The 13,756-nt window shown below is 40.6% G+C and overlaps 1 protein-coding gene across 6 annotated transcripts in view; it reads right to left on the reverse strand.

Annotated features, from left to right (window-relative positions):
* The window catches only part of SMOC1 (SPARC related modular calcium binding 1), a 124,516-nt gene that overhangs the window by 28,712 nt on the left and 82,048 nt on the right, over positions 1-13,756 (reverse strand). For 5 of the 6 annotated variants that reach the window (XM_085224939.1, XM_085224937.1, XM_085224940.1 and 2 more), the window contains exon 7: positions 12,384-12,464. The exons of the other annotated variant lie outside the window; for it this stretch is intronic. In XM_085224939.1, coding sequence (XP_085081065.1) covers positions 12,384-12,464 — 81 coding nt within the window. The remainder of the gene's footprint in view (positions 1-12,383; positions 12,465-13,756) is intronic. 6 annotated transcript variants of the gene reach the window in all.

The raw sequence follows: 13,756 nt of genomic DNA on the forward strand, positions 1-13,756 counted from the left end.
AATCTTGATAATCTGTACTTTAAAAACAAAAAAAAAAGAGAGAGAGAGAGAGAGAGAGAAGCTACGACACTGGAACCAACTACCTTGGAGAAATCCCTACATCATCCTCAAGAGACAGGAGTCCTCCTTCCAACTGAGGCAAAACAGAGGGTGTAACCTCCCTCCATGCTTCTCTCCACCCCTAATGAACCTCTATGAATAGTCTAACTCAGAGCTGCTGGCTACTCCACAAACAGGGCAGACCTACATCCCTTTTCCTTTCTCTCTTCTTTTGACCAGAAATTCCATCTGGACCAGAGAAACTTTTCCCATGGAGTTCCCACAAAAAGCTTCAGTTTTCATGAAGGAGCATTCATCAGAAGGGGAGGAAAAGGTCTTTTACTGAAAGATTCTTGACCAGCCCCTATTGTTAGCAGTGCAGTAGAGACCTGACTTCAAAACACGGTTTGAAAAAAATCACACACACATCTCTCCCAAATTTCTTTTGTTCAACTTTGAGTCCCTCCCGCATCAGGAACTAGTGCAGTACAGAATAAAAGGCAGCACTAGGGATATCTAGTGCCAAGTTCCTATTCGTATCCTGTACCATTCCAAAAGCAAGGACTAAGTGTCTTTTTGCCTCTGTTTTCCTCCTGGTGAAAGAAAGCATTTGCCAGTCTTTCAGGGAAGCTTAATTCAAACGGGGTTGATTTTTGTTTTGGATTAGCTGCTTGCTGCATTGCTCTGATGGAGACGAGGAACCTTGAATGGTTTATTTTAGCATATCCTCTGTACCAGCATTAAAGTGCATTCATGTTGCATAAGCGAGCTGTAATGTAAACAGGGCTTGAGGCCACTCTAGAACAGGTGCCTCAGCCCAAATATGGAGCATACAGAAGCCACAGGCAGAAAGCACATTCTCACTCCTAAGGGAAAGTTCAGCACATGTTATAACAGCAGCCCAAATCAGCATCCCTTCCACTTTGGAGGGGAAAGAGAATTGGAAAAGCCTTTGGTACACACGTTCACAAAGGCTGGCAGAACTACCATAGTAAGGCAATGAATAGGCACCAGCTGCCTATCCCCAGAGCAGGGATATGGGTGGAGGAAGAGAAACAACCCCTTCTGTGTTTACTAGAGCACAATGCCAGCTGAACAAACACGGCTCACGGGGACAGCATAAATCTCTCCTCACCTCTGTTAGTCATCAGTACTTCTACCCACTCCACCCTGTTCTGTCTGGGATTGTGGTCTTTCCAGGGTATTCTGGCTAATGTAAAAGTAAAGAAAAAAAACAAACCTTGCAGGTGCTCCCACACTGCACCAGTTTAACAGTCCTTGCTTTACCCTGGGACTCACTCAAATTCATTTCTCAAGGCATAAACTACAGAAGAAACAGAGATTATTACTTGTTCCAGTGCTGAACAAGTACAATGTGAAGCTTCAACAGGTGGCTTATAATTTTACAAATGCATTGTTCCAAGTGGCTCATTAAACTTAAGCTATTCAGGAACACATCCCACCCATGCCATTTTCATTCTGCTCAAAGCACTAAAGCTGCCCTGCACTCCCTCCAATGCAATGTAATGAGAAATCTATTCATATCTACCTCAAGCTTGAAATGATGAGGAAGAGCTAAAGGAGCGAAGCCTATCTCATGGATCAGAGTGAACTTGATGCAGGTAGAAGCTGCCCTTAAATGGACAACATGTACAGAATCTGTGAGCATTACATACAGCCCAGGTAGGAAGGGAGCCTGCTCCAGAGTTTCCAAACCACATAGGATTAAAGCTCCATGCATGGCAGATGAAAGCTACCTGTCCCAGCAACCCTTAACTCTCTTTAAGACGGGGCTTGGAACCTTACCACCATCCTGTCTGTCAAGCAGCCAATCTCATAGTCCTAGCTCCAGGACTAGGCACCTTAGCAGAAGCATGGAAGGAAGAGGACAGTACTATTTTTTTATGGCTATAGTACATTGTCCTTGCAAAAAAAAAAAAGAAGGAGGAAAAAAAAAAAGTTGTATCACTTGTGTGACCATAAACAATCCATTAAACAGAGCTCTGATTAAATCCTAGTTCATTAGAGCATATTATAAGTTGTGTCATTCTCATAAGCAAACAAGGGAAATGGGCACTACATACAATCACTGTGGGACTGTTGCCCACTGCTGCAGGTTAAGAAAAACATGCTCCAGGAGGATGAAGCTCTCTGTGAAACATTTTTTCTGTACTGAAAGGGATCATCAGATGTGTCTTGCATCAATTCTTGTAAGTGATCAGTTTGGCTTGTGGAACACAGCATCCATTTTGCAGATGAAAATTCAGGAAAAAATTCAAAGTCATCTTGACAAATGGTTCGCAATCATTATGACCACAACTTACAAATACAAAGCATAACAACTCACAGAGAAAAATCCAACGCATGGAAAAAAAAATTACTGACAAGATAACACCTGGAAAAATACGGTCAGGAGTTTAGGTAGACCATAAAAAAAAAAAAAAAAAAAGTTGTCAACTTTGTGATGCTGCAAACAACACAATTAGTTGTGGGACGTAGTGACAGTGACAGGGACCTCATACATGAGAAACAGGAACTGATGACTTATGAGTCTTTAAATCAGCACAGTGTCCAGCTCTGGGCAGTGCCCTTAGAGAGAGCGGTGCGCCATTTGGCAAGAGTGCAGAAGAGAGCAAAGGGAACAGGCAGAGGTCTAGGAAACTTGATCTATGAGAAAATGCTGAAAGAATTCCATTTGTTTAGTCTAGGGATGACATTCAGTCTTCTGAGACTTAAAAGCTGCTATATTTTAAAAAAGAGATGGTCATAGATCATTTTTTTCTTCCCCATGGGTATTTCAAGTAGCAAATGGTCTACTTAGAGAAGTGATATAAAAACACCCCAGCAATCAACAACTTGCTCATTGGAAGAGCCAGAGGAATTGTTGTGCCCGTTTCAGGCACAGGTTGTACATTAGAGCTGCAGTTAGCTGGACAGGACCCTGAGCTGAACTGAGGCGGAACAAACCTCCTCTGGTCTTTTCTGCTCTTCTCACGTGGGCTGATAAGCTCCAGCAGATCCTATATAATTGAGGCATCTTCCTTGCAAACACAGCCTGAAGTCTTCAAGAGATTTGAGCTGATTTAAGTTTCCAGACTTTGGGATCTTCCTAATACATCTGGCTGCCACGTACAGCATGACAGCTGTGGCTGTGCAATACCTTCATGACAACAGCTTCTAGCATGAGCAAAGAAAGTTTAGCACCAAAATGGAGCTCTGTTTGGTTCTTTACATCAGGGCAGTTCCTTAGTAGTAGAAATACTTTCAACCTCAGATGCTGCTTTTGTGACTTTGTGAGGAAGATACCCAGAGTCCATGGCTTTCTTCTTGCAACTCTTTTTTATTTCACATCACTTCTAAGCACTGCTAGCTTGTGGCATACTTAACTTTGAGATAAGCCACCTGTCTTTGAACATAGTCATTCATTTTCCCTATTCTCCTTTCTTGCTACACTCTTTCCATGCTGAGAAATGCTTTTCAATAAAATGAGAAGCCATAGGTGTTTCCACTGGAGCCTTAACATTACTGGGAAACTATTTTTCACTTCCACACCTGTTTTTAATAGTACTTGGAACAACTACCAGAGCAATTCTTGGAGAGTTTGCCTACCCCTGCTGGCTCGTCTATACAAGCACAGCATTTTTACAGTATTTTAAGTGTATAATTAATTATAGGACACCAAACAGAAAGCTTTTGAAAACTGTCACAGGCAGGTAAGAAATATTTCAGATTGGGCTACCTGATTAGAGTACCATTCCTCTTTTATGCTACTGCTAGAGAGTAGGAGAGGGGAGAGAAAGATTGCAGTGTGATGAGTCTCTTCATGTAACGACAAAACAGGTTCTTCCAGCAGCATTTAGCACTTGACTAGGAGGCAAAGGGAATTGCCTCCAACAGGAGGACTAGCACTCCCTGCTGGACACCTACCTTGAGCGAGGCAAAATGGTCAGGGTTTAGAAACTCAATGACAATAGTGTACGGAACTCAGATATTTGACATAGAAACAACTCCCATCACATCTGTGTCAGGAGATAGCTCCTTTCCACAGTCTGCTTTGAAAGTCAAGGAAAAGACTACAGGGTGATACTATCTCTGAAGTCAGTATTTTTCCCAGAAGGATTTTGCTGAAATTACATAGCCTTATGCCATGCAATCTGAGGGTCCCAACTGCAGAGAGACCTACTGCAGCTTTGTGCTATCAGAACTTGTTCAGTGAGAATGAGATAAGGCAGGAAAATGACAATGTCAGCAGGATCATGTTTCCCTGCATTACAACCGATGAAACAAGAAAAATGCCCTTCCATTCATGTGCCAACTTATATCTTCCTCTCTCAGGTGCTCCAAGAGATTGAAGGCTGCTTTGCTTTTTAAACACACAGTTTCATCTCTTCCCTGGCTGTGAGGGTAGGTTATGTGCACATCCTTCTTTCCTGACTATTCACAGAAAACCCTTGGGATATTCTACCAGGAGACTTTTCCTACTACTTACCTACCTTTCAAAAGCCTGAAAACACACAGCTAAGACACCTCTGAGTTGTACCACAAAATGTACTCACTGATCTCCATTGACCACCTTATTTTGGTGGCCTGGAAAAATGCAAAAATGTGAGGATCACAAAGAGGAAAGGAACATAAGGATAACAGCTTTTATTCATTCTCTCTACAGAAATACACACAGCACTCTTAGAACATAACTCATAGTTCTGTTAACATGAGGCTGGTGAAAGAGAACATAGCTGGCATTTACCCCAAATGTTCTACTCTGCTCCTCTACAAGGATGGTCCTGCAGGATCTTGCACATTTTCCATCTTCCCTTGGTCTACTCACTCCATCTCTAAGGTCCATTGAATTCTAGAATATCTTTTCCACCCTAAAGTGACAACAAAAGAAGGAAACTTTCACAGGACAGATAGGGCTTTCCAATGGTTCTGGTACACAGTCCTGGTCTTTCATAGCTCTTTTAGGTGATATCCACAGCTTCCCTGTACACTGCTGGGGACAGCAGACACTTTTGGAGTGTACCACTGAATCAATTTTTCATTCAGTTGGTTTCTTGCAAACTATGTGGGTCCTCAATTCCATAATTGCCAAACCCTAGCAGAGCTTTAGGTTTTAGGAGAGGCCTAGTAAATCTACGCTTTTCAAAAGGGAATGTGGGAGCTCAGGACCAACCATTATTACCACTTCTCCTTATCTGTGGCTCTCCAGAAATGCTATAATCTTTCCCTTGAAGTTGACAGGAACATTCCAAGAAAGGCAAGAAGGTATGTCAGTGTCAATACATGTAATCTATCAGCAGGCATCACTGTATACTCAAACGGATGCCTGAAGTGCAGATCCAAGCACAAGTCTGTGTTAGTATATACAGTGAAGAACTTGCTTCAGTAAATGAATGTAATTCCTTCAATATGAATCAGCTCCTATTAAAAAGCAAAACAAACTCTATAAAGTTGAACTCTCCTCTCTCCATTTGTCACCATAGGTTTCGACAGTGCCTGGTGTAATCTATTTCCTTTCCTTTTCCCCTCCAAATTTTTATCAGTTTAACCTAAAATGCATTTGTTGGGGTTTGGGGGTTTGCTTTTTTTTTTTTTTTTTCTCCCCTTTACCTTGGTTTCTTACATCTTTGACACCTACTGCCCCCCTCCTACGGCTCCCTGTCCACTCTCCTTAACTGGCAGCTGTAGCAGTCATGACTCCATGTCTAGAGCAATTTGTTTTCTTTCTTTGGGGAATACGGAGGGGGGAGTGACTGAATTCTTTGGGAATGATTTATCACACAGCACTCAGGGGGAGCTTCATTTATTTGTCTAGCTGCATATGGTTTAACACCTATGGTTGCATGCCGCTTATTATACAATGTTATTTTTCCCACTTGTATACTTTGCACCTTTTCATAGAGCAGATTAACTGGTCCCCAGTGGCATGTTATTTATGACTTTGTTTGCTGGCTGTCTGGAAAGGGTCCTGGTCCTGCTCTCCCCTACCTACTCCCTTCTTCACCACACCTGTTCCACTGAGACTGTGGGAGAATCACACTCGGGTACGACGAATCAGACCTCCTCAGGACTTCCAAGAGGGAGGAAAAAGACAAAGATCCCCCACGCAGCCATAAAGAGCAGTGGTTGAACCGCAAGTGAAGCAAGAAGGAAAGGAGGGATAGAGCAAGGGAAAAACAATAATGCGCATTATGTCTTCCAAGGAAGCACTAACTCAGCAGAGAAGAGCACAGCAATTTGCAGTGCAAACTGAAAGGAATTAGTAAGTTTTTGTGTAATAATCAATATCAGCTTCTCTCATCTTGCTTCATTTACAGAAACTAAATTAAAATGAATTCCTAAACAAAACCAACTACCCTCCAGACCACTAACAAACAAAACCCTCATTAAAAGGAAGGAGGAGAAGAGAGGAAAACCATCAAGGTTGGAAGATAAATATTTCTGACAGGTGGGACAGTAAAGTGACAGGTGTTAGCCCAATAGTTCTGACAGCTCAGAGGAGGACTATATAGGGAAGCACTGACTCAAGATGCAGGAGGAGCTTGCAAACAGTAGAAAACACAACATCTTTCAGACTCATGGTTCCCTTTCATGAACTCTTGTTCTAGACATCGTGTCTGACAGCTATGGGAAAATTCAAAAGACAGTGTTCCTAGGTGTTAAGCCCAGAGCAGAGGCAGGTACCAAAACATTCAGCAAGAAGGGCTGCAGTCCACATTAGAATGCCAAAGTGCTCCGGTTCCAATGCTACTGTAACATTTTATTCAGATGTCACTAGATTATATTTGTGCCAATCTACCTCCCTTTCTCAATCTGTTTTCTGCTCAAGTGAGATCACCTTTTGATTCCTCCATTTGGTAGCCTGATACTAAGCAGCCACAGATTGTGGGGAAGAGCCTACAGTCCTGTGATAGACATTCGGATAGTAACATTAACACAATGGTATGGAGACAGTAAGGCTGGAACTAAACACAACCAGTTTAGCAGAAGCAGAAAGTAGCAGAAAAGTAGCAGGAGGAGAAACAGAAGCCCATGGTCTCACATGTCTTTAAATAACGAGGTGGGGAGTGCAGTGTGCCAAGACAGGACAGCTAAGGAATGTGGCTGAGAAGACAGAAAGGGATAAGCACAGGTGAGAAACTGCCCCCTTTGAAACAGTGCTTTTCGAGAGTCTCATCTGAATCCACCTCCAGCTCCCTGGTCTCTGTGCTGTTCCAAGTTTCCAAGGCACAAGGAAATTTGTTTCAACTCCAAATAACAATACATTCAATAGGAACAGGTACAGTCTCTCCTCATTCTGGAAAATAATACAGGAGTTTTCAAGCTCCTTGAACTTAGTCCTCACTACTAAAAATAAAAAGCCTACTAACAAATCAAACAAATTTTTGCCTACTTTTTGGTGTATCCCACCAAAACTGCCATTTTCTTTCTTAAGGGCAAATCAGTAGATCCTGCCTTGATATATGCCGGTTGGCCTCATGCAACAATCTGACATGGGAGGAACTGCATCAGTTCTCAAAGTAGGTGGCTTGAAAGCAGACTCCTTGTTAATGTACCTAGCAAGATCCCATGTGCCTAGCAAGGAAACATGAGTATATTTCTCCTGGGAGCAACCATTACCCCTGATCATTAGGAAAGTCATGTAGGAAAATGGTATCACTTCTTAGACAAGTACTGGAAGGAGCTACTGTAGGGTTTTCTCACTTTTTGTTTTCCTCTCCTGTAAGTGGGGGGAAAAAAAAAATGAGACAAAGCAGACAAACAACAGAACCTGAGTCCTGATAATACACCTAATATAACCACATTCCACCTCACTGTGCATAGCTTTGGAGATGATCTACATTGTCATGCCCCACCTGAAAGTATACAGGCTTCCTTTGGGGTGGCCGGCATATTAGCTTCTTGAGGAGTACGTACAGACATACATCTTTCAAGCTATTTCTCTCTTTGATAAACTCTGAAGTTTGGACACCATGTGAATGCATTTAGGGAAAAAAAAAAAAAAAAAAAAAAAAGGAAGGTAAATACCACCATTCTTGTTTTCAAAGCTCCTTTACACTTACAACCCTGTCTTCTAAGAGCTTCAAACAGCAGAAAGCTGTCACATAAGGTGCTTGCATGATGCCTGAGTGCCAGAGCAGAATAGAATAGGCCATGTGGAGTTGGCTCCAATTCAACAAGCAAGATTTTGAAATAAACAGCTACTATTATTTTTTTTTAAACTAGGCACACACAAACCTGTCTTCAGCTGCTAACCTTAATGTATTACTCATTCTTCCTCTTCAATAACGTCATGTTCAAAACCCCTGTGACTACAGAATATTTACTTGAGGCTGCTACTGCAGGTTTCTCTGAGCTGTTTATTTTTCCATGCATGAGCTCATTACATCACTCTGTGGTTTTCTTAAAGGTTGTCAGGGTAAGCTGGATATAGGCTGGAATCTCTTGCTAATCAAAACCAAATCACTAAGTAGCACAAATGAACTTGGAGATAACCCAACTCTGGAAATGAGGAACAACCACGGATTCTTCAGTGGAGATGGGGTGCTCCCAAACAGGCTGCCATCAGAATTATATACTTGGAAGCTAGATTAATTATCAAGTGCTTCCCTAGAGTAAGAACTATTAAAAAAAATCATTTGGATTGTTCTAGACTGGAGTTTATTGAGAGGAGCTGGTAGTACAAGTTTGAAACTTCAGAAGTGGTATGAAAACGTAATCCTCCCCATCCTGGTTGGGGAATGGCCAAATGCAAAGGTCCCATCTGTATCTCTGTTTGTCCTGGCAGCATTAAATATAAATGACACATCACAAAGGCAAGTGCTAAATAATAGGCTTAGTTTGGGGGTTGCGTGTGTGTGCATGCATGGGGGCACACACTTGGAGAAGGTGGAAATCAATTCAAACCAAACAAACATCAAAATATTTTTGTCATCTTGCCACAGCAAACAAATTATTGTGTTGATCTAGATGATGTCTTTACCTTAAAAAAAAAAAAACAACCAAAAAACTGAATTACGGGTTTTCAAGATTCACTAAAAAAGCAAAAGGCTTAGTTAGTAAATGTACAAAAAAAAAATGTTTCTCCTACTCAGCAGTCTAGATGTTACATTTTGATTCCTGCCTCTGGCTGAGAGTATTTCAACCTGCATCTCACCCCAGTAAAAAAGAGATCTAGTCATCATTCGAAAGGTGGACTGGGTAAAAGCACTAGCAATCCCTCCGAACAATGTTCTGTCTAATACAGAAAAATTCACCGGCAAAACATCTGGAGACATATGGCATCTCAGTCAAGTACTCTGATCCCTAGCTTAATTAATATTTACACATATCACACAAAACGTAAATGCTCCAAAACAAAGGCTGTTTCAAGAGAACCTTTCCTGCTCATCCACACTAAATGGAAAGTAGAACACTTGGATTTCAAATACAGCTCATGTGAGATACAGACTGTACATGTAATATGGGTATTTTCTTTTAAAAGGAAGCAGAGGAGTCACTAATTCTCCAGTGCTCAACAATCTGCTGGCTGGTTCATCCCGAAGGGATGCAGGAAATTCCAACTCAGACTGCTTTCACTTCTGCTATCTCAGTAGCAAGGAAGTCCTATCCACACACCTACTACCAAGATGGAAACAACAAATTCTGCAAATCTTCCCAACTTCTTCACTTCCATCAGGTACACAGCCCCACAGACGTTAATGGATGCAAGGCCCAGACAGAGGACAAGGACCAAAGCCTTGCTGGGAAGTGCTATTAACAACAGTGTTCGGAGTACTGCTGCTCTGTTCACTTTTCTTTGGGACAGTTGAAGTATTGAAGAGAATATTTCCATCTCCTCAGCTTTTTCTTCCTTGCTCCTCTTTTTCTTCCCCTATACATACCCAGCAACACACCAGACTTTAGCTGAAGGCAGCTGAAAATATTGCTAAAATGGATGGTTAGGCAAGTGACTTATTCAAAGGTTTATTCTAGAAGCCTTCACTGAAACACAAAATTAACCAGAAGGAGAATGATAGCAAATCATAGAGACTACTTGTCTCAATACAGCAATTCTTACATTCTCCTCTCAGTCATATAGTCATGGCACTAGCTTTCCAGGATGTTCAATGGTAGTGCTGATCAGAAATCTGAAGTGTGTTGAGTATTTATATTTCAAGCTGCTAAAGAACAAAAGCAGTTAAAAACATCCCCTAATTTTGCATGCCCATTCCATGACAGCTAATCATCTTCATCCAAGAAAAATTTGAAGATATTAGAAAAAATATTTTAAATGATAATGTCTCTTACTGGCCCTGTGCTGTTCGATTCCACCAACCCTATAATGTCTTTTAACATACAGGACAAGGGCCAAGAATGAAAGGTACCAGAGGGGAGACTAGGATTAGTTGGCTGAAAGAAAGACTAAAATACCTCTTATCAGCTCTTATCAGCTACTCCATTTTGATGAGGCAGCATTTCTTGATATCAATAACTCATTGTAAGAAACAGAGATGACTGCATGGCCTGGTGTGGAAACTTGGGTCTAAAACTGTCAGCTCAGACTCTTAATGAGATCCTACAGCAAATGAGTGCCTGTTAGGGCCACAAGAAAGGCTGAGTCAGATGAACCACACATCTCCTTTTAGCATGCTGCAGAAACCACCTGTTATGGAAATCTTGAATTTTCCAGAAGACCATTTATTTTTGATTTGTAGCTTGTGCCCATAATGATCTTGCTTGAATACCAGAAATGACATCATAACTAATTGGAAAAAAAATTTGGAAAATGGGTAAGCTCACAAAATGAACTCGTTCACAAACAGAACTCCAGCTTACATGAGACAGCTTCCTCAGGAAACAGTTGGACAGCATGAAAAGTAGCCTACTTCGGCTCTGCCAGGCCAAAGAGTGGGAGACAGGCTCTTGAGTAAAAGATGCTCCCACTTTTGGGTCAGTTTGTAATCTATCAGAACCCATATCTGGGAAATCTTATTTTCATCACAGCTACCAGTTTGCTGCATAACAAGGAAAGCTGATCCCCAAGATAGGTAGGACCCGTTACACAGGATCTTCATATTAAATTGTCGCCTTCAATTGCATTGTGAATAGAATGGTTGTGCAGGTTGCTGACAAAACACAAGCTGCATTTACTCTCCAGTGAAAAACATCCCTAGAGAAGACCGTTAACTCTACTACATCATCTGAAGCTTTTGTACAATTCTCACTGGCAAGTTCCTACACAGATTACCCTACTGCAAAGACAGTCAGGAGGCAAGGCACAGAAGACTTTCTAAAACTGGGGTCTGGCAACATTGGGTCTCTTCCTGCAAAGAGCTCTTCTCCATGCTGCAACAAGACAACCATGATCTGGCCTTGCTTTCACTCTGCAATGGGGCATAGGGAGGGTAAAGGAACGCTCTCTGGCTAATTGAGACATACCATGTGACCAGCTACTTCAAGTCAGCATAGTTTAACTGTTCTGGAGACTAAAATTATTCCAATAATTGTTCTAGTAATACATTATTTTGTAAAATACATGCAATAGCAACAGCTCCCACTGAAACCCCAGAGCAAACTCATGGCTTCTTAAGGCAATTTTCTTCTTTATGTATCTTTCACCTTCTCACATTCTTCCATATTAGTTAAAACATATCAGACAGAAACCATACTTACTCTCATTCTCCTACTTAATTCTCCTTCAAGTTTTTTGTGATTTCAGTTACTTCACACAGTTACATGCTCATTTCCAATCTCAAGTTTTACAGCTTAGCTTCATATCTTGCTGTTTCCCTCTTTTTCCATTCCCATTCATACTTTTTTTTTTTTTGCTTGAATCTTCTCTCATCCTCTCTACTGCCCATAAAAATTCAACAATTACGCTCAGACATAAGTAACTTACTTTCTCTTGTGAAATAATGCGACAATTGCTCTAGTAAAAAATACCCCCTGCAGAGAAGAATCTTGAAGTTGCAAGATGATCCTCAACGGTATTTTCTCATCTGCTTAGATCAAATCCATAGCACAGATCTCAGAGACAAACACATAAAGTCCATGAAAAACTGCTGAACAGCAAGTAAAACAAAGTTGAAAACTACGTAGGATAAATTTTCAGATGAAGAAATTAGAGGTTCCCTAGTTTTGGTTTGGGAAACAAACACTCCTTGTGGCACATCTATAGCGGACTTCTGGACACAAAAAATGCATGCTGTCTGAAATTCTTTCACTGCCCTTCAAGTCCTGCAATGCATATGCAGTCATATAGGTTACAACGAAAAAAGAATGAAACAAGGAAAGAACATGAGAAACTGCAGTCTAGTTAAAAAACAAACAAACAAACAAAACAGTTTAAGATTGAGCATTACCTGAGTTCCTTATACTGGAGCTGTTCAGTTTGGAATCTTTGATGACTAAGTGCTTAATCCACAGGGTGGGTGCTGTGATTTCTGAAAGAGAAAAAAATAACTGCCTTAAAGAAACTGCAGCAACTAGTGAGTACACATAGTCATTATTTGTGAGGACAACATGTTTGCTACAATCATGACTTAAATGATCCATTGTCTTTGTAGACATCAGCTCACCCCCTGGTGAAGCTTCCCACCACATAAAAGCCAGTATTTGTAAATATGACACAAGGTTATCTCATTATCTCCACCTTCCAAAGAGTGCCTCACTACTGGAAAAACATTACTGTCCCCTTCCAACTCCCATTTCTTAGCCAAATTCTCAAGTCTATAGCCTTTCTCTTCAATACTTAGTTAAGTTGTGTGCTATGTCATATACTGGTTTCCAGTATATATATGAAATCCAGATTAAAAAAAACTCAACCCAGACTTTAAATGTGGTTTTAACAGTCCAAGCATAATTGACCAGAATTTTGTCAGATCCCTAAAACAAGCAACAACAAAACACAAATTAAAAAAAAAAAAAAAAAAAGTATATTTTTTGAAAGAATTCAAAGGGAAATTTGCTAAAGAAATAAGTTCTGGTTTTAAAAAAGTCTTCTAATGCACTACAACCAAGATACCAAAACAAATCTGTGATAAAAGTGCTTAAGAGTTCTTCTCTGAAGTGTTACAATCAATTTCAGAGCACATCAGAACCTGCCTTAAGCAACACCTTATAGAAGTGACAAAACAACAGTATCTCAATAGAACTTACAGCAAAGCAGTACTTGGTGCCATAGAGTTCCTAAACTGACATTTTCAGCATCAAACATTTTCCAGTTTCCACAAGAGCCTGCTTTACACACTAGATCCTGGATTTTGTCTTCAGAAGTTCCTCTAAAAAGTTTTTACAAGAGCTTTCCTGCTGTTTTTGACATTTACATGGATCTGCTCAGCAAGGGAGAAACTGGCTGACAACAGGAGAAACTGATTACACATTAAAAGTGCACAAAAGAAAAATGAAAATTTTCCCTGCCTATATGTTTTCAGTTACACTGGACTGTAAATATTATTGTAATCATGCTAAGGGCATTTTTTCATACAACAGTACAGGTTGAACATTGATAGATATCCCAGCAGTAGTAGAATTTTGCTTAACAAAGACTGCCTTATCTGCAAGTTTCAATACACTATTGTATTATCAGTCATTATGTGCTCCTATAAAATACATATACCCACGTATTTTTGGATTTTATATTTTTTGATAGCCACATCAAATAAAACATTAGACAGGGATAGGAAAGGCAGAAGGGCAAAAATCAGAAAAGGCCATAAAGCAAGCAAAGTGCTGG

This window comes from Meleagris gallopavo, chromosome 5, assembly GCF_905368555.1.
Source record: "Meleagris gallopavo chromosome 5, MGAL_WU_HG_1.1, whole genome shotgun sequence".
Taxonomy (NCBI): Eukaryota; Metazoa; Chordata; class Aves; order Galliformes; family Phasianidae; genus Meleagris; species Meleagris gallopavo.